The sequence below is a fragment of the Halictus rubicundus genome, chromosome 1, assembly GCF_050948215.1.
Source record: "Halictus rubicundus isolate RS-2024b chromosome 1, iyHalRubi1_principal, whole genome shotgun sequence".
NCBI lineage: Eukaryota > Metazoa > Arthropoda > Insecta > Hymenoptera > Halictidae > Halictus > Halictus rubicundus.
The window spans coordinates 13,073,207-13,095,338 of NC_135149.1; the positions used below are offsets into that span (position 1 = coordinate 13,073,207).

A 22,132-nucleotide genomic window follows, 5' to 3' on the forward strand; every position below is an offset into this window, starting at 1 on the left:
AGGATTAGATATGCTCTTCTTAAAAGAAGTTGTGATCAGGAGCTGTCAGGCTCAGGAGCTGATCCTTGGCTTGGTACATGCTCTGTGTCTTTTGTATGTAAAAGGATTGAACTTTATACAAGTATCACTGATTTTATTCAATTTGTTGAAACAGAAGAATTTTTCTAATTTTTGTAAGTAATTATACGATAAGGGAGCCACCGTCTGTGACAATTTCTGACAAAACAAGATTCATATTGCCCGACAATGGATCGCGAGAGTCGAATTAGGAATGGCCTAGCTCACGGTGCAAAGGCATCGGTTCCTCAGAAAACAGTCGTACTTTCTAGTTAACAATTACGATCGTGTTGGCACAAAGGTATCTCGAGCGAGCGAGCGAGCGAGCGAGAGAGCGAGTCATCTGTTGACGGTGTCTTTTTACAATTTTTTTTTTATCTTCACCGAGGCGTCCCGTGTAAAGCTTGTTCCAGCTAGCCTGGAAAGTTCCCGCATAGAATATTCCCTGTCGGTGTAACGCGGATTCGCGGGGTGAAAAAAATTACTCCGTCATTAAAGAAGATTCCAATTTCTTTCAGCAACGCGCGCACGGCTGGCAGCGATTCGAAGCGTTCTGAAGCAGCACAGGTGAATCTCCTCTCTTCTCGTATCGACGCGCGAGTGTGCTGGTTCGTCCATGCTCGCCCACAGAGATCCCTCGCGCAACTGCTGGGAATGAGAGGATCGGGGGAGAGAGAGATAGCGTGTGTGCAAGAAAGAGGACCTGGCTAGAAAGAGGGTAAGGTAGAAAGACAGAGAGAGAGAGAGAGAGAGAGAGAGAGAGAGAGAGAGAGACCTATAGTCGGTCCCAAGGGATACGTAGTGCCGTGGCACGGCCCGAGGCAGCTCGTCACCTGGGACAGCCTTATATCGGCGAGTACAGTCGCACCGAGAAAGTGCCATTGTACCTAAAGCCGTTTTCCTTGCTCTTGATCAAGAGCCATTCGAGAACAACCGCGATTCGTGCCTCGAAATGTTCTCTCGCGGGGGCGCGACGCTGATAGATAATGGACGGGGGCGGGAAGGGTGCATCGTATTAACGCCTCCCTCTTTCCCAAAGTATCGATAGAGCCGTCGCCGTGTGACGGCGCCGTGTCGATAATCTCGATGCTATACCACGATCACAATTTTTCGCCTAACATCTTCACCGTTCCCTTATCCGTACAGTGTTCCTGTAAAAATTGCGCTGCACAATCCTGGACTGGTGACAAAGATTTCAAATTACTTCAAAGAAAGAATCTACTAACACTTTCGCTGTAACCGTGTCTTTGGTTGCCCATCTTCATTACGAAAATGTTTTATCGAACGCGACTCCGTGTCTCCTTCATAAGATATTGAAAGAATTCCGCCAACGCCAAACAATTGCAACCAGCAACAAAAACTGCTGTCGGCCATCGCCAACGAAACGAATAAGAAGGGCCCGGAAGGTCAAGCAAAGGTTCTGGAGCCTTCATTAGCGGTTTGATCGCGCAGGGATACGTGGGAACGTGTAAAGAGGGAAACCGCGGCCACGAGGAGGCTGCGAAGGAGAAAAATCGAATGAGGGATAGAGGAGTGCCCAAGCGAAACGAAATCGAGAGAAACGGAAAGACGGCAAAGCACACAGCTGCGGGAAGAACGGAGAGGGCGAAAGAAAGCCAAAGAGAGGAAGAGAAGATCGAGAGAAGAGAGAGAGAGAGAGAGAGAGAGAGAGAGAGAGAGAGAGAGAAAGAGAGAGGGAGAGAGAGAGAGGGTGGAAAGTGCGAAGAGGCAGCGGGGCCAGATCCCACGGGAGTCCGTGCTCTCCTCTGGCGCTGCCAGCACTCGGGAACGCGAGAGAGCAGAGAGGAGGGAAGAAGGGAGAGGAGAAGGGAAGAGGGAGAACTAATCAGCTCGACGCATGCGCACTGGGCTGGTCTCGCGGTCCCTCGGGATTCCCCTGGCATTCCCCATAATATACCCTCGCCCAACTCCCCTCGCGCGACCCCCGTCCCTCCTCGTCCCCATCCTCCTCATCCCTCGGCGCCCTCTTCACCTCCGCGTCCTCTTCTCCTCTTGGATCCTACGTCGCGGTTCTACCAGCTACAGGACTTTCTACCTTCCCACGGGAAAACCACCTTCTCCCCATTCTCTCTTTCCCTTTTTCACTCTCTTTTTCCCTCTATCTTTCTCGCTCGTAGTATTTCAGGCTCTCCTCCTTCTCGCTTTTTGCCCAAATTTCGTGTTACCGTTTTTAACGCATCCACCGGCGATCATTCCCTAATTTTCGTTAGTCTATGGACCATGACTGACGATTTTCTAATAGACCCTTCAACAGCTAGAAAAACCTCGATCATACAACAACTCAGCCTGAATAACTCAGAATTCAGAGATTTCATCTGATCTAGAATATTATCGTTACATATACAGGGTGAGTCACCTAACGTTTGCACCCCAAATATCTTTGTTGTTTCTAAAGATACGTAAAATATGGTAAGGACAAAGTTGAATGGTACAATGGGGCTGACACGATGCCATCAAAAAATTTTGTTTTTATGTCATTTTTTTAGAGATATCAAGGTCGCCTTGACTTTTTTTAAATGGAACCACCCTATTTTAAACACCTACAATGATAGTCCCTTTCATTAGGAATTCAGTGACAATAATTATTCCAAGGTCATTCAAGGTCACAGACAGAGAAAGACAATGGAGCGTAAACGTGTGGTGTGGTATTTTGAACGACAAAGTAATTGGACCATATTTCGTTAACGGAATGATGACGGAACAGAAATACGCTCAATTTTTGCAAGAAGATCTGTCAATTTTGTTAGAAGATGTCCCTTTACAAAATCGCTATGATATGTGGTACCAACATGACGGTTGTCCTGCTCATTATGCACGAGTAGCAAAAGAAACGTTGGATTCTCGATTTCCAAACCGATGGATTGGACGAGGCGGAACTGTTTCATGGCCAGCACACGTTCGCCTGATTTAAATCCACTGGATTTCTTTTTATGGGGTCTGCTAAAAGAGACCGTGTACATGGATGCTCCAACAACAGTTGAAGATTTCTGAGTTCAACATTCCTTCAGAGCTCGTTTACATCAATGTGTCAACGTAGACGGCCATTGTTTCGAACATTTATAAAATACAGGTATTCTGCTTCCATATTTTAGTTTTATACGTTTTTTCTGTCCTTGACCTTGACTGACCTTGGAATAATATAGTCACTGAATTCCTAATGAAAGGGACTATCATTGTAGGTGTTTAAAACAGGGTGGTTCCATTTAGAAAAAGTCAAGGTGACCTTGATATCTCTAAAAAAATGACATAAAAACAACATTTTTTGATGGCATCGTGTCAGCCCCATTGTACCATTCAGCTTTGTCCTTACCATATTTCACGTATCTTTAGAAACAACAAAGATATTTGAGGTGCAAACGTTAGGTGACTCACCCTGTATATGATCCATTTTATTTTGCCCACACGAAATCGATTTGCTGGCACCACGCTGGAGAGTCCAGTAATTTCTTAAATACGACGACGTCTAGTAACGCAGGAATTGTTTTGAATTATAACACAGTAATTTTTAGTGGTGTCGTAACAGATACAGTCGATTGATAGGCTTCCGGTGGTTAAAGTGTTAATAGCGAATCTCCGAGCCTCGCAGCCTCACGGCTGACCATACACGGTCGATACTACTGATCGGAAGATTCGAAGCGAAACGAGCTCGCAACCTGTTAACCCTACGCCCCCCGCCCCCTGCATCCGCTAAAACTGCAATGAAACCATGCAATTCGGAACGGATAGCAGACGTTGCGCCTTACGACTCCTATAGACATTTTTGTTAGGTCGTTCGGAAAGTTTCGTCGTCTTCGCAAGCGAACTTTCAAGCGACAACGTCCCGGAGCACAGAAGTTTGAACACGATACACTTATATAAATGATGTCTAATGGTAATGCTCGGTAACAATGACCGGGCGACGTGTCAACTTCGACTTCTCGTGTCATTCTTTTCCTTTGTTCCATGTTTATCGGGCTAGGCTCGCCATTGTCGTAGAAAGCTCCCGTTATTGCTCTACGATTTGTTTCACAGCCGAACCGGTTACCAGGTCTAGAAAGAAAAATCATGTATTCCCATACTGTCACTAGCGGATAAATATCGATGATCATGATTTTGTGCATTAAATACAGAACAGTAAAAAAGAAAAGAAATCTATGTGGCTCCAGTGTCTTGCAACTAGTGCAGACAATTTTTATTTTGCATAAAAATCTCCACGATCTATTGATGATAGGGACCATATTCCAGTTGGGCAGAGACGAATAACGCCCACAATCAGACATATTTAACGTCCACTGCCTGAAAGACTCGAGTCTTGCTCGACGGTATGGGGAAAGGAGTGTTAACGAATTACATTTTCCATGGAAGAGGCAGGAACGTTTCCATGGACGAGGTGGTCCTGTCTGCGATCCTGCAGACGCATCATCGTCCTCGCCCGATGATTGTCCTGGGAGTATCGACTGCGTTCTGTCGAACAGTATACGGTTAACGCCTCGCACCTTGTCTAGAGACGGAAGAATCCAAGAGGAGGGAGGGGGGTTGGCTTCTGCGCTTTGCTGAGTTTTTCCAGCGGGAAGAGTTGTTGTCGCCGAGTCGGCGAGTGAGAGTGCAACCCCGCTGGGTCCTGATTATTCGAGCAACACCGCTGTGTGTGTCCCCTTTTCCGTCAGAGCGAGCACAGCCAATTAGGAATTAGCGGGGCGCCCGCGTGCGCTATCAGGCAACAAAAGCAACCGCGGGGACGCGGACGAGAACGATGAAGAGGACGATGAGGAGCGAGCAGGAGGGTTAGGGGGTTGCCACCAGGTTTCTGATGTGTCTCGTTCAGAGCCAGGTGAATGGGGAAACTGTTGCTTGGAAACGATATCCGTGTATCGAAGAAAAGCTGTAACTGCTGCTGCTGCTGCTACCTACTGCCACTGCCGTTGCTGCTACTGGGTGCTGGATGGCTGCTGGCTGGTGCGATCGTGTCGCGCGTCCTCGAACAATCTAATTGTCCTCTTTGTCTCGGGGACAGACGCAGCGAGCGATTGTCAGCTCGATTCTCAGCCAGACCCCGGACGGTTTGCTCCGGTTCCTGGCGAACGTTTCACAGTCCCAGACAACCGGCAGACTCCCCTGGAAATTGCGCGATATACCAAGCCAAAGCGACCACCATTGTCATTTCTTTGCGGTTCGGCGGCTGCTGGATCATTCTTACCCCCGCTGTAAAAGTATTCGCGAGTTCTTTTAACCCTTCGCCACGGAAAACGTCCCTTGAGGCTGTTAATCAGGGGCTTCTCGAACCCTCCGAAAAATGGGAAGAAAACATTATTTCTCTTGTTTCAAAAAATTATATCGAGTTGCGGAGATGAAATTATGGAACTTCCCATTTTCATAGTTCTGTTTCCGAAAAATTGAATTGATAGAAATTGATATTTGCAGACCAAGCTAACAATGTTGTATCTTTATAGTACAAGTGCTTTCTTGCATTTCACAAATTTGCACATGCCATAAATGCGTAAAGATCTACCGTCTGATCGTAAACGTAGAGAGGAGTTGCGCGACAAGGGGAATGATGTCTGAGAAGGCTGCTGGAAGGGGATTCGGATGACCGGAGAAGTTTGAGGAGCCGAAAAGTTGTCGAGCCGATCTCCTGACGGATCGAAATCTCTGGCATTAAGAAAATGCGGGATCTCGGCTCTCAGGGGGAGGCTGCGAGGTCTTTCGACCCGATGCCGATCGAAAGAGACGACTGCGGGATGCTGGGGAGATTATGCGAGAGCTGCTCGGGGGAAATCGCGCGTACCGTGGCTGCTAAACAACACCGATACGCGGATATAGTTCTGCAGCTTCTTAGATTCTTCGCTACACGAGCTGACACGTGTTGGGATCACCTTATCTGTTAATTAAAAGAAGAACTGGGAGCGACGTGATCTTTGATCGAGTTCGAGATATTCGAGGATTTCGAGGTAGACTCTAGCAGTTTAACACTTTGACTGCCAAACTAGAAACCTCAAATATTCCATAAAATCAAAGTAAGTTATTTAATGAAATAAAAATTTAAAAAAATTAAATGTATGATATTGAGTAGTCCTCCAACTTTCTTGAATTTGACAGATCCTAATCAAATTAGGCACGATGAATATATTAACGTAAAAATTCATTTTAAAACCTGGACAAATAATTCCGTCACCCACATATGGGTGACATGCCAGTCAACGTGTTAATTATCATTGGGTATAGCGCCACAATTGTAGCGTCAATCCTATCTGTTGTCTATTGTCGCGATAGAAGAATAAATATGAATACAGTGATTTATCTACATATGTCGCCAAGGCCTCGATGATAAACGTCGCGGAGTTATCCCCACTACCGCGGGATATACCCTGTGAGGTGCCGCGAAGCTCGAGAGGTCTCGGACGCCGAGGAGTGTAAACATAACACGGATCAGGTGTGTTTCGTGGACGATACACAACGCTGGCAAGACCCGTGTTGTTGACATATGTATTCCGTATTCCGGAAGAAAGGACAGAACGTATGTTTTCTTCGCAGAAAGTGCAAAGTGTTGTAGAAAACACAAAAAGGAAAAGCTGCTTTCCTCAGTTCACACATACCTAAAATAGTTAATTACCAGTGCAATAATTCGCGAGCTGTGTTAAAACCAGGAACGGAGAAGGTAGGTTCGCAGTTCCAGAAAATCGCGTTTTCGCTGCGATATAAAAAAGTCTTATCGACCAAGAGGAGTATTATATTCCAAGCAGAACGGTCTGATTAAACGAGAGAGAAAAGAAAAGCACATCTCAGGAAAACTAAAAAAGAGTCCAGCTTATCTACGTTGGCCCAGGACTCCGAATTTGAATCTAAATGCAGCCTGGTATAAACCGCACCGCACCGTACCGATATTAGTTAAGACTACCGCGAAAGGGAGCCTCAAACAAAGATACTACAATTACATTCTCTATTTTCGTGTATTTCAGGATTTCGGAATCGCGAAATGCTTGGTTCCATACGGAGCGAGAGGCCAACCGAGGAAATAATTCGACGTCGAATTCGACCTGTTCCCAGACACTCGTGGAAACGTCGTCAGGTTGTGAAAGGGTGAACAAATGTCCCTGGGAAATCCTGAGCCGCTAACGTTCCGTCATTTTATTCCGAGGTAATGAGCAGCGTTCGCGGAGGCGGGCATGTATTAAAGAAACGAAGGAGCCTCGATGTTTTCAGGCGAGCAGGTAAAGAGAGAGAAAGAGAAGTCGGGGAAACGAGACAAGGAGAGAAGAATGAGAGAGAGAGAGAAGGGGAAGGGAGGGGGGGGGAGAGAGAGAGAGAGGCATCGAGGCATCTCCCGCGGGAGTCGGTGGCCTCCTCGGGGATACAACCTCGTTCCGAGCTCCTCCAAGCCGGTTTTACCTTCGAGTATAAAGCGCGCGCAAGTACACTTGGCGAAAGGTAACCTGAAATAATAATCGGCCAGTGCAGGGTGGAGCGGATAAAAGTCGGATCCCGCTTCCTCCTCGGGGAGGAGAGGATCGAAAGAGCTCTCTCGTCTCCTCTCCTCTCCTCACCAAGCTCTAACCCGCTTCAGCCCGCCTCAGACTCGAAAAAGGAATCTTTCGAATCGGTCCTGCTAGTTAGCTAACAATCCGGAGGAAATAAAGAAATTCGAGGCGCAACCTAACCCGCCGACCGATGATAAATGAAAACAATCATTCAGCGGAATCGGGTCAAGTCGCCTCTCCGCTCCCGAGAAAAGTTGCTAGTTGCTACCGAGTTATCCGACCGGCATAGCCCACTCGAAAACGATGCGCAACGTAATTACACGGGGCGCGGCGTTGCAACGCGTTCGCAGCCCGACGCTTGAAATTGCGTATTTATTTGTAGTTTTCGATTTTATATGACCAGCACGCGTTTATTGGCGGTGTTGTCGATGCGGAAAAATCTATTCAACTTTCGGTATCGTTGACGAACATTTGACAGTGCACTTAATTCCACGGGAATTTGTTCCCGGCGACCAAACAAGAAACACGCGATAATTTCTAATTTCAAATCGTTCGCGGGACGAAGTGGTCTCTGCTTTTTATTCTAGAACTCGCTGCATCATCGTGTTATAATGCAATTATATTCTCATATGTAACTCGGCTAACCTACCTTGAACAGCTGAGAAATATTGCAATTGTTGTTACCAGATTACTAGTTTTTGCGCAAAATAAACATTTTCTGATCGCAAGAGTCAGAAATAGTTTCCTTTACTAGGTTGACAATAGGGTAACAATATTGTTAACACTAAACCTACCACGGCCGATCAAATTGATCTTTTCAACCTTGTGCGTACAATTTCGTACATGCAACATTATCACATCGCTATTTATCTTTACGACTTTTCTTAAAGTATGTATACAATGTGTTTTTCAGTATTTATTTCTCGTAGAAGTGTCGGTAGATTTAATGTGAAAACCTCCTAATGTCCTCACAGGCTGTCCTCGCTATAGTTGTGTTAAAAAAGGAATGGATCTGAATAATAAAAATTATAGCGCAATATTCTTCTCTGCCAGGATACTTTGGCATACTTTGGCTTTTTCGAGCATTTAGGTTTCGGGTCCACTTCGTGGGAGGAGCGAGAAGAATATTTGCGAATTTTCTTTCGGGATTTCCGGAAGGGTGTTGTCCTGCAGAATGCATAAACGTCTGCGGAAAATATCCGCACTCCGGTCGTTTATTTCGGGTGGCGGGGATCGATGTAATTCGCTTAATTGAGATTCATTGCGCGTTCGCACGCGGGCGCACCGCGAGTCGACAATTTTTCGGCTAATATCCGATTCATTGCTCCCTACAATTTTTACGGGCCCCCGCGTTCCCGTTCTCCCGGGCACCGAAAAACGTCCTTTACGAAGGTTACGCTGGCCTTCGAACCCTGAATACTGTTACCAATGATACGTGAATCTTTTTCCCACGGTGTTTCTACTGTAAGGAATACTTTTGATCCGTGGGGCAAAGTTTTGCAAGTCGAAAGTAGTCTATGAGAACGGAAATGTGTTGTGACAATCGGCGAACAAGCTGGGAAAAAAATGTCAATGGTGCATTTGATTTTGCGGATTACATTTGAACTGTCTGGTAATCAGCGGGTCATTGCACATAATGGTGAATTGATTAATACATTTATGAAAAAATTGTGAAATAATTTAGTACACAGAAAATTTATGGAAAAATTAAAACAAAGAATTTAAAAGCGTCTACACATTCCTTCCAATCCATCGAAGTTACAAGAGACAGAATGTATTTTCTATTTCGCTGATATTTCTTGCAATTGAGACAGATAAATTCATATTTTGCACAAAGACCCGCACACAGTCTATTGACTAAGACATAATTGACGCATTAACACGGAAAACATGTACGACCCAGTGATTATCATTGTAAGAAAGCCTGAGTGAGCTGAAAGTTTTTAATATATTTCGTTTGAAAGACAAATCAATTTTCGTTTCGGGAAAATTGTTTAAGAACGAAGAAAGATGACGAGAAACATAGAGGGAGAGCGTAACGGATATTTTATGACACACGACCGGGAAAACTATCCGCCCCCGTATCGTTAAGACACTATTGTTCACCGCGTGTACTTTACTCGCAATATATCGACATAATAAGCAGGGTTGGATCACCTTTGCCACCTGAGCCCCTATTACCATTCTGAAAGGAATTGCCGCGGCCTGCCACTTCTTCTCCACCCCATACGCTATGCACGATGTCCCTCCAACCGGAAATAACCACCCCGTGAAATTTCACGCGGCCACAGGATGGGTAACGGTACCCTTAGGCGGGGCAATTTTTCCGTAATCACTGCCATCATCCTCTGTTCCAATTTCTAATTACGGTGACACGAGGTTTTTGTCGCAACAAAAAAAAACGCGAAACCATATTCAATCCTTGCCCACGAATCGGACTAAATTGTACCACGGTAAAATAAATCAGAGAAACGCGAAAATGGATCAAACATGCGGGTTAATTTATTGAAAAGCACAAGTGCAAAGGGATCTGCTCAAAAATACTCTATTCTTAAAGCAATCAAAATTTGCAAAGAAGTCACAAAGCAGGGGGAACAGGGGGAAAAACGCTCTGTTCATACAGTAAAAAAATTGCAACGCTTTAACCCCTTAACTTGTACGCTCGAGTTAATTCGAGCGCGCTAAACAGGCCAAACTGTGCACACTCGAGATAATTCGAGCGGCGTTGTATTTTATGCTGCTATAATTTTTCACACTCGAATATAATCGAGAGTTGAAAATAACAATGTGAAAGCAAATAAAAAAAATCGTTTTATTGATATTTATCATTTACATGGGATTGTAAGCTATAACACTTATTTATTCAAGAATAAAATATAGCCTTTTTCCATGGAACACAAACGCAGTATATAAAAAATTGATTTTTGTTGGCCGGTTTTTTAAAAAAAAATTGTGCGTTAAGGGGTTAAAGAACAGCCCGAAAAATAAATTCTTAATGCACTTTCTAAATGGGAGGTCTTGTAACTATTGGATAACGTCGCCCGATTCATTTCCATCCGTTTCCAAATGGAATCTCGAGCTGTGGCCACGACCAACAACAACAACATCGGAGAAAGAGCGACAGAGGGGGGAGAGCAGGAAAGAGCACAAAGGGGACGAAAATTCAGATTTAGCATTGTCTCGGATTTGACACACATCGAGGGACGATCCGTGGAGGATCGTTCGAGGAAGGAATCCATTCTCTCTCTCTCTCTCTCTCTCTCTCTCTCTCTCTCTCTCTCTCTCTCTCTCTTTCTCGAGCGAGCGAGCGAGCGAGACTGCGCTCGAAAATCCAGTCATCGCTCGGAAAACGAGCGGAGTCATCGGTGGGGCGGTTTTCTCTGGTTGCTGGCTGTGTGTGTGTGTGTGTGTGTGGGTTGTGGGTGTAGGTGGGAAAGGATCCACGAGAACTCACGCAACACCGAAGGATCCGCCGGGACGAAGGAATCCCATATTCATAGAGTCTAAGGTGGGTCTGGTTGCTTCTTGAGCGGCTACGAACAATGACGACGCGTCTGAACGCATTGTTGCGTCGCGGATAGTGCAAGGCAACGTCCCGCGAGAACTGATAAAAGTAATGCACCAGAATGCGCCGACTGCACGCGCGCCTCCCTCTCTGTCCCTCTCTCTCTCTCTCTCTCTCACTCCCTCTCTATGTATGCCCTCCCTGCGATTCTTGGCCCATTGTTGCGTGCATAACGACGGTTGCCTGGCAGCAATACTTCATTGTGCCGAGTATTCGAGAGCAGCGCGAAGGAGATCCACGAGCATAGATCTCTGAACGGGGCTGAATGTAACCGGTGCGTGTTGTTGGTCTTTTAACTGGCTCGCCGGGGAGTGCATGCTGCGCACGTAACCATTGGGGATCCTTTTCTCTCCTTCCATTTTTTTTACCGTTCTTTCCTTCCTCTTTTTTTTTATCTGTTTTTCTTTTTCTTTACGAAGCTACATAATGCCCGCGATTCGATACAGTTTCTATCGATCGACGGTGTTTGAGCTTGTTCGCCGGATAAGATGAATTAGACGCTCTGTCCGCGTTTATGCTATCACTTAACACTAGAACTACCGAGCCCTAAACGTGACAGACTTATCCCTTTATGATAACAGTAAGATTGAATTTGCTCAGGTTTCATACGATTTTTATGGTAACATGTACTCCAAACGAGAGATATGTTAAAAAATTTCTCGTGAAAACGTTTTGATAGTTTCAGTAATCGTGAAAGAAGAAATCGTCCATGAGTCATTTTGACTGGTCCGGTAGATCTAGTGTTAAGACTGGGAATCCTTTGGAATTGACTTTGACGTGCGGACAAGTCCCTCGTGCAACAGAAATATTGTGCAATCTATAATGCAGCTCATAACAGTTGAAAACGTTCGTCGTAGGGCAAGATTTTCCTTTTTCTAGATCTCTTGGAACGAAAAACGGGCAGAAAGAATTTGTACATTACCGCGTTTGCATTGAAGGAATTGCTAAAAATTCATGTGTGTGTGTGTAGATTGCGGATTTTATGCGTTTTCCAGCGACACAAGTTTAAAATGGATATGCTCGGTCGGGGAACACAGGATAAAGCGGGTAATTCGTCGGCGTGGAAAAGCCAAGACACGGGGGTCAGCTAATTAGTTTTTAATCGTTCGACTCACCCTCGGAATGACGACTGAACGCCCGCTGCAGCTCCTCCTCCTCCTCCTCGTCCTCGTCGTCCTCTGTAACGGAAAAATTATTCGCATCGAGACCGGCCAACTTTCCAGGGGAGAGAAATGCGCGACACACCGGAGGAAAGAGAAAACGAGGAAAAATAGAAGAGAATGAAAGAGAAGCAGAAGAGAAGGAAAAAGAAAAACAATCGTGGGGGGCTCGCTGCTCTCAGGGAAAGAGAAAGAGAGAGAGAGAGCAGATTTACGCAAACATTTGATAACGGTGGAAAGTATTTAGTAACACTCACGCTTAATTCCCGTTGTCCCATTATCCTGCTCGGTTACCTCCAGGACATTCTGCTCGTTCCCGTCCTCCCACTCCTCGTCTCCTGCGGAGAGAGAGACAACCGACCATTAATTCCGTCTCATTTGCATATCACCGGCCAAGAATGAAATCTGTATTTGCGCTCCGGAAAAACAGGCAAAAACAACCACCTCACAGCACCGCACGGCACCGACACCGACACCGACACCGCGAGCCGCGACTAACATGAATATGGATTTCGAGTAACGCAGACCAGACGATTAATAATAAGCTCTTAGGGCAGTGACGTGAGACCGGCCAACGGGAATCTACGGAAAAAGTATCGACAAGAGCCGCCTACGACTCTCCGATGTAATCCCATTAATTCCATTTCTTTAACCGATCTCCCCAATTTTATCCCGTGTTTCTTCTCTTCACGCAATTAATACTCGACAACCATTCTGATCGACGGTCAATGCATTATGCATTCCGGAACCTCAACGTCTTTTAACAAAAATTTGTCCATATTTATTCGTGTCTAAGCGACATGTATTTTTATCGACGAAGTAAAAATTGTATGTCTTATTTTTACGTCCGTTTGGAGACATTTCATTCATTTTCCATCAAAAATACGCCAATGAAAATCTAAAGTAAATACAGTAAATGTTACCACCTGATGCATGGAATCAACTTTCAGAGTCGACTTGTTACATTGTCACGCGTGCCCGGCACTCGAGTCGCGCTAAGTAGAACCGGTCCGTAATGATCAGCCATCCCGAAAGATGAAACTCAACGGAGAATCCGTGAACGGTGCATCGATACAACAGAATATGCACATTCTTGTCTTTGATTAATTGATTCGTAAAGTCCCCGGACCGGTGTCGTTTACAAAGAATCGCCGTGTGCGCACGGTGTAACATCATAAACCGGTCGAACGGTATATCGTTGAAAAAAAAAACAAAAAAAAGCGAGAAGCGGTCAGCCCGCGAATGGGTTAATCAGTCGGCGGGGTTGACGAACGATCTCGTTTAGGTAAAAGCTGAGGCCAGTCGAGTTTTACAAAAAAATCCGCATTCGACACCTTCGGAAATGCTGGCAATCGGCCGGAGTGGCAAGTTGCTCGACTGCGGGGGTGGTCGAACAGCGAGAGAGAGAGAGAGAGAGAGAGAGAACGATTCGGGAAGAGACAGAGAGAAAGAGAATCAGAGGAGAGAGAAAGGGGAGCGGCGGAGGCGGGTGAATGGAAAATAACAAACGACCTGTTGGCCACGTGGACAGGGGTGTAATTTTTTAAGTTTAATTTTGTGGTCCCGCGTGACAAACGGATGGCTCTGGTATACGGTAGCCACGTCACTGCGCTCCGCGAGTATATTTCATTCCGAAAACACGGCTCGTCGTTTCGCGTTTGATGATATACAACAACGAACGGCCGCGGCCCGACGAAGGACCGGCTCCGCAGCCACACACTCGATATGCATTACGATCGACCCCTTTAACCAGACATTCGAAAACTTTTGTCGAAGGATACATTGTCCCGGAACGCTCTCTTCGCTGATCCGTGCAACAGAATTAATCTCTAAGCCAAATAGAAGGCGAAAACTTAATAGTGGATTTGATGAATTATAACTGTATACTCTCGGAAATCCTTCATCCCCTTTGGCAATTTTTAAAACCAATTTTTAATTTGATGTCAGTCAGAAACATCCATCTGCAACATCCGTTTTATGTATGTTTACAAAAATAGTCGAATAGACTGCAGATTTTATGCACTTACGGGAAAAGTGGTGCAATTCCAAACAGTCGAATAAAACACATTAAGGTTGTCAATGTATTATTATCAGCTTTATAATATTGTCAAAAAGCAGAGATTTATATCTGGCTTCTGTGACTTACAATTTGTGACGAAAATTTTTGCATAAAGATACGCAGTCTACCGATGAACGATTGCCTAACCCAGACCTAAACATTATCATTTCCCTAGGATGAACGAAACCTAGACCTAACCTAAGAAGAAGGTTTTCCCTTACATTCCGAATTTCTATAAATTCCACTCACAAAGATAAGAATATTACTTCGTTCTTCTTTACGGTGGACAGTCCTCCACCCTGAAAGCAACGCTGCTCGGAAGAAGAATTAGGGGTTGGTCAGTAAAGCTGGGACGGAACGAAGAGGTCGGCAGAGATGAGACACGAAACAGCACCGCGCGTTTCATAGGGATGGTAATCGCGAAAGTTTGATGAGGCTCCCGGAGAAAATTCCAGCGACCATCGACTTTATTGGAAAGCCTCGGGGAGAGAGCCAGCTGAACGTCCTCCCATAGACGGAAGGAGCATTAGCCCCGGTGACGAGAAACAACGGGCGCATCGGAGAGCAAGGGAATGGAAGCCGGTCTTAAATATTCCAGAAGACATCAGCCAAGGCACCGGTGGCAACCACCCTTCGATTGAACCTTCGCACCCTCCGCCCTGTCAGCTGTCAAGGCTTCTGTCGAGCTGGTGCGCGCGTGTCCCGCCGACGATATCAACGGTTAATGGTTCATCCATCATCGAGAACCCCGGGGCGCCCGGGCGAGAGGAGTTTTCCGTCGGTTCCACTTGTCCCGCTAATTGCCGCCGATTCCACCCCTAAGAATCTCGAATGTCTCGCACCTACTTTGTCCATCCGACGCACAATACTACAAGACTCGAACTCGATACTGCGATGCACAATTCTCGATACAATACTACTCTGCAAAACCACATTCAACTACGATTCTCTTCGGACAGTATCTATTCGAGATGCTCGAGAACTAGATTGCGAGCTGGGTTCTCGACCAAAAAATCGGAAAAAATTCCCAGACCCGCGTCGAAGTACCTGTGAAACGTTAGAATTTTCGGAGAATTTTTGGAACGACAGGGAACTGGATATCTTCGAGCAAAAGGTACCTCAACCTAGGTAGTCAAGAACTCCGAAAGCTTCGAATCTCCTTCGCACACTTTTCCCTATAGCGACCAGGATTTTCGACCGCAAAATCTGAAAAAATTCTCCAACGTACATCAGTATATCTATAAAACGCTAGATTTTTTTCAGAATTTTCGAAACGGACGAGAAGCGGATAATCCCAATTTTCCCTGAAGCTACCGGATAGACTCTGCCTAACGTTAGCAGAGGGTGGACACTCGTTACGAAATCTTTGATCCTTGCCATCTAACGAATCGGTGATGGATCTAGTTTCGTTCCCGGAACGCTTTGGACCTGCATCCATGAAATCCACGCGCTGAATAAATGATCGCAGAAGGTATTATCCTACGGCGAAAGCCACCTCGGTGTTCTTTCGCGATTTCCGTGGCGCAGCAGTTTCGCTGGCGCGAAAACGAAGATCCACGGCGGATCTAGATGCAAAATCCAATCTCCCCGGTCATGGGGTTAGCGCGTAACCTCGTGGAATACCGAGTGGCTGGTTCGTATGCCTCTCGCGGCACCCCGGGACTCGATCTATCGTAAATACTGTAAACAATTCGGCGGTGAGGCCGCGGAATAGCCCGGTCGGACAATAATCGTAAAGGTAAGGGGATTGGCTATCATCTCGGGCGGGCCTGGTCCGCTTGTGTAGCTTTATGCGGCCGTGCACCTGTGTTTATGTACGATATGAGCGTAAGAAGGCACGTAATACGGTCTCCTGTCTGGTCTCGGCGGCGCACCGCGCGCCATACCAGCTCTCGGCTCGACGACCAGGACAAAGACGGCGATGTAAGCTCTCGAAAATACAGCTCGGGCAATCTCGGGGCCCTCTCACCCCCCCCCCCCCCCTTACGGTCCCGGGCAACGTTAAACGGATGTATTATTATGACCCACGTGCACCCTCGTCCCGAGGATAACTGCATATTGCGGCTTAACCCCGTACGTTGTACTTTCGATAACGCTTACAGATACATTCGTAACAGCGCCGTGACGTACGTGGACTGTAAAGGGCCGGCGAGAGACCTTCCTCTCGGACCAACAACTCGCCGGGAAATGTCTTCTTCCGGTTACGAGCCCGCAAAAATTCGAGCGAGCCAGTTTTCTTTCCGCTTTTTCACCGGTAGAGGTTTACAGGTTCTTCTTGGATCGACGAACCCTTTCGTCTAGTTATTATGTACGGAATTAATTACTCTGTTTAACACGTTCACAAGCTGTAACTATCTTTTCGGTATCACAATCGCTAGCAATCTCGTCATGTTCTCTGCAAAGGAACATCCGACTTGCTAACTAGATTTAAATGGTTAATGTGGAGTAGATTCAACGGATAAGAGATGAATATTCTGAATATTGCGAGCGGTGGTAGTTCTTTCAGAGACTCTTTGAAATCCACGCGGGTGGAACAGTTTTCCGGTTAATACGGAAGAGACGTATTATTATAAGCCAATCTATATGCGGCGGGACGATAACTGCATATTGAGGCTAAACCCTCCGCCAGCATAGACCGTGCTGGATCTCTCACGGAAAAGTGTTTCGAGACAGAGCTTCCTCTTCCTCTGTGTTCGGTGATGTCAACTCGGCGAAGACTAATTAATAGATTAGCCTATTCGAACGCGGAGTCTCGTCGTACGGTGCTCTCTGTTCGCCATAGAAACTCTAAAAAGAATCGTTGGAACTGTATACTTGCAGGTCTACACAGACTAGGTAGACTCGAAGCTAAAACTTTCGTCTTCTTCTTCTAGTAGACTCTGTTATGAATCGGATATTTCATATGCAACGATCTGATATACTTTATGAACAGATACTCCATTGATCCTAGAAAGACTGGTCGATCCAACAGAACCTCCCCTTAAACAAACCTGACAATTGCACCCTGTATATGGGCAGTAGACCCTCGTCCTGACGAATGGCATTCCGACAAGCGGTGCTAAAGACATAACCGTCAACGGAACGAACCGTCACCCGCACGACAAAACATTGAAACATGCGGTCTAAATGGAACCGTTCACACTTACACTGCACGGACCTGCATGGACCGGCACGTACCGGCAACGGAAGGAACCGTGAACATGTGAAATTATGCGAACCTTTGTATGCAACAAGCCACCATCCTAAATACAGTGACAGTATATTTAAAGAGAATAAAGAGCTAGTTCCTCGTCGCTGTCCGATCCCTGTCGATTTGACGTCAACTGACGGTGTGTCGCCGGAGCAGTGTAGACATAAAGCATAAACTGTCGTGCAGTGCCGGTTCGTCCCGTATAGTGTAAATTGACGTTAAGAGTGTCGTAATAAGCATGAAACCGAATGAAAGTACAAAGTTACGAAGTCGATGGGCAGTTGTGTAACCTCGGGCAGGTTGACGCGGGGAATAAGCGTCGGTGGTCCGGCGCGGGGTCAACTCGTTACGATGCCTGGAAGGTAAGAGGGGTAAAACAGCGACTGCTCCCGATTACCGGTTACGATAATCTCGCTAACGATATCTCGGGGGGATCGGCAGCAGGTCGCGGGAGTCCCGGAGACGTCGATCCCGGAGAGGCTGGAGGCTGTAGGAGCGGCTAGGAAGCCTGGCTGGCAGGGTTTCGAGTCATTAATCGATACGCCGTGAATAAAGGAGCGCCCTGCGGGTTATCCGGACCGACTGCTATCTCTGCTCCCCGGTTGCAGCCGCCGCCGTACGTCTTGGACTCGTGACAGGCAGCCAGACAGCCTGTGAGAGAGCCAGGGCGTGCGAGAGAGCGGCCAGCCCTTCCCAATGGTTGCTCTCCTCTGCTCTGCTCTGCTCTGATCTGCTCCGCTCTGCTCTGCTCCGCTCCGCTCCGCTCTGATCTGCTCTGCTGCGGTGGATGACTGCTCCATGCTAGGCGGCGGTTGCTTCTACCGTTGCTACACCGCTGCTGCTACTGCTGCTGCTGGGTGGCTGCTACAAGGGAAGTCGAGCTGATTCCCGAGGGAACCCGTCTCCCCCGCACCCCCGCGGCCCGGCCAGCACTGACGCGGGCTCAGACTCCCGCGGGACCCGGAGCATCCGCCGACGAATACCCTCTGGCTCCGACACGGTACCTGGAGCACACCCGGGATATTGCGGATAACTTTGGTGCCACCGTTCCCGGCGCACGAGTATTTCTTTTATCGATCGGTCCACCGACCGCCGGGGATCATCCAAGGACCACCGACACCGAGTCAAAGGGGAGGAATTATTGTTGCCTTTCAATTCGAACGTACGAACCTCGACCACGCAACTACCTTGCTGAAAGATTATTCTCTTCCACCGGAGACCCTCTTCCTGGACGAAGAACTTTACTAGGTTTCCATTCGGGGCTGGAGAGTAGCAGATGATGGTGCTGTTCTAGGTGCAGAGACCATTCTTCTTGGATTAAAAAAACTGTTACCATCAACTCGACTAGGTCCCTTCATCGCTAGACTCCAGATTTTACGTTCTCACAACAGAGGAGAGACGTTTTCATTTCACTTGTGCACCTTGCAATTTTCGGATTTGCAAGTTTTGGATTTTCTTAGAAGCACCAGCAACCCCGTCCATCAAAAATCCTTGTAGTCCAACACTTTAACCATCTTCGACTCGAAGCTCTCGTCGATACCGACTGGCTCTATATCCCGCAGGTGTGAATCAGAGGGTTTCACAGGGACGTTAGCGTTCCAATAAATCGTGTCCTAGCGAAATCCAATTTCCTAAAATTGACCGCACCCTGCGGCGTAAGAGCAGCAACGCGTCTCTGACCTTTTTATCGCAATGCGAGGCTCGTAACAAAGTGAAAGAGGGTCTGGGAGGAGAAGGAGAATAAAGAGGAGGAGGAGGGTCAAGCGGACGCAACTGGTGCACGCGACGACTAGTACAAAAGGTAGGCAACGATTGCGATTCTCGTGGCAGGCGAGACGCACAATTCGCCGCAAAAGGGACGTCGAGCCGGGGCGAACGTCGACGCGTGGCCTCGCCTCAAAGGAATACCGCATCCCGGGAATGTCTCGCCGAGAAAGAGACAACCTTCTCTCCAATCCTCTCCTCTCCTCTCCTTCCTGGGGGGGTAGCTACGCAGCCTTCCGCATGCCGGGCACTTTTAAAACAGTCTCAAACGTCCCGAACGCCGCCCACTTTATCTCGCCGCTTGTACATTTCTTAGGCGTTCCTTTTGCAACAGTGCTATACCGAGAGAACGTGCTCCGGAGACAGCACCGGCTGGCTCATCTGCCTCTCACCGTTGTCCTCGCAATGACGCGTTAACGTCGACATATCGCCGCCAACCCCATTCATTCGCCCAGAGCCGATTCATGGCACCGTGCTCATGCACAAACCTGCATCTTCCATTCAACTTCTCAACGCCGTCGCGCGACCACGCGTTTCTCTTAATTTTTATAGTTCCGCCGTCGCTTTATCCAGACGCTTGCCTAGTTTCTATGACGATTTAAAATCTTATACGTTTCCTATATCCGCGACCACGAATGATCTCGAGTAAGTATAGTCATTGAACTCCTAACGGAATTAACTATCGTCCTGAGTGTTTAAAGGGGTGGTTCCATTTTTTAAAAGTAATGTGACTCTGATATCTTAAAAAAAAATTTGTACCTGAGGACATTTAATGTATCATTGAAAACAGCAAAGATATGAGTATATTATAAATGCAAATTATGCAACAGTGTTCTTTTCGCGGCCATTTTGAGGCTGAAAATTAACTGAACCTATTAACACTATTCCTACCGACACTTCATGTATACCTATTCCTACCGCGACCGGTCAAATGACCGGTCTTTAGCACAACTTATATTTTTAATATAGAATGAAGATAATAGCCAATTTGACAGTATAAAAATATAGTTTGTTTTATTTCGGAGTATATAATGTATATTTTATTCGTTTTCACCGCATAATATTTCGTTTACTATACCCTGTTGGGCCTGATGTTCCCCTAAAAATATTATGAATAGGTGCTCTTCCAGGATTAGACCCTTCTTTTACTTCTTGCCAAACAGTTCTGTCTACAGCAGTTTCGATTACCTCTTCCTCATTCTCACTATCGGAAGTAACTAAAAATCTCCTTCTCTTTCGTCCTCTACGTACGTTCGAAACATTCTCTTCGTCCTCATCGGTGTTCGAGTCGTTCTCAAATAGATCATAATTTTCCGTATTGTCATTTTCAATATCAAAAATTTCGAAAGTCTTGACATTTTGGGAATGAATATTCAAGGGATGAAATAAAAATTAAAATATAAAAATGTAAATCAAGATGGATAAAAAAATGAACAAAAGATAAAATGTGAAACTTACTACGAAGTATTGTTGGTTTGTTCACTTTTTTGAAAATGACACTTATAACACGTAAGACAATATAAAATAAAAGTAGAATAATAATAGAATAAAAATACAAAATAGTAAAAGACTGCCGAATATGCTCCTTGTAACTTTCACGTTTTGATGCTCTCTGTTCAGCTCACAAGACTTTACTGATTTGAATTCGTGAGAAGACGTCTAGGCATCTCCTTCGGCTATGATTTTATTTATTTTACAGTCATAGTAGATAAGACGGTGTAAGAAAATCCGAGGTTCTGGACCGCTTCGGATACCAATCAGGCAAATAAACACCGCGAGGCCGATAGGCGAGCGAGAACTGTAAACACTTTGAAGTGCCGTAAAGCAGTCCCTGGATGGCACATTTCGGCTAAAATCATACCACAACTGCCTTACCTTTCGTATGTAACGACTTTATATTTTTGGAATTGAGTCTTTGAAAGAATACTATTACAAAAAGATATAAATCGTTCTACCGGTCAAATGACCGGTCGCGGTAGGTAAGACAGACTACAAATTTTTCTCAGAAAATAAACAATAAAAAGAGAAGTGAATATTGAAAAATGTATTATACGCATATTTCAGGAAAAGTCGTGAAGTTTAAAGGCGATTCAATTACGTTGTATATAAGAAATTCTAATCGAAATTTTAAAAACGGTCATTTGACCGGTCCCGGTAGGAATAGTGTTAATTGATAATATAACGCGGAATTAGTCTTTCCATTTTCCGAAGATGGTGGACCCACGTTAATAGCAACGTTGGAGGATCGTCGGTGGTTTATCACGAAGGAGGGAGTCGCAGCGAGCAACCCCGCGCCGTAAGTAGAAACAGACGGACCGCGACAGACAGGCATCTGGAGAACGGTATTGCCGTTCTAGCCGAGTAACCTTTACAGTTTCCCGGCGGTTCTGCCGGTGGTTTCTGGGTCGAGGTAATTTTTCTGAGAAATTCTCTTAGCTGGCAGCATCTGCACTCCCCGCGGCCGATATTTCGTTCGGGCGCGTTGAATCGTTTGACCGATCGCGGTTCGATCCACCGAGGCAACGCGACCCGCACAGAGGCCCCATGCACGCGTAATTTCGTTGTCGTAGGAACGGAGCGCAGAAATCGCGCGTTTCCGGCGAAAGCAATTCGCTGTCGTTCGATCGGATCAACGGACACCCAGCATCACCACCACACAAATGCATCGATGCAACAGCAACAGCAACAACATCAGAGACGGCGCACCGCCCGCGTTCAGAGCATCACGTACACGCGGTTAGCCACGAAATAGCAAGCCCGGCCCGATAGCATTGCGAGAGCGTAGGTGATATACGGTGTCGCTAATTAATGCACGATAATGAACCTGGGCGCAACCGAAGCTGTATTAATGGATTCCAATGC

General features: G+C 46.3%; 1 protein-coding gene across 1 annotated transcript in view; it reads right to left on the reverse strand.

Annotated features, from left to right (window-relative positions):
- Nucleotides 1-22,132, reverse strand: part of L (zinc finger protein Lobe) — a 111,188-nt gene that overhangs the window by 83,454 nt on the left and 5,602 nt on the right. The window contains exons 2-3 of the mRNA XM_076788443.1: nucleotides 12,515-12,595; nucleotides 12,213-12,275 (exon numbers count right to left, since the gene is read on the reverse strand). Of these exons, the coding sequence (XP_076644558.1) occupies nucleotides 12,213-12,275; nucleotides 12,515-12,595 (144 nt within the window). The remainder of the gene's footprint in view (nucleotides 1-12,212; nucleotides 12,276-12,514; nucleotides 12,596-22,132) is intronic.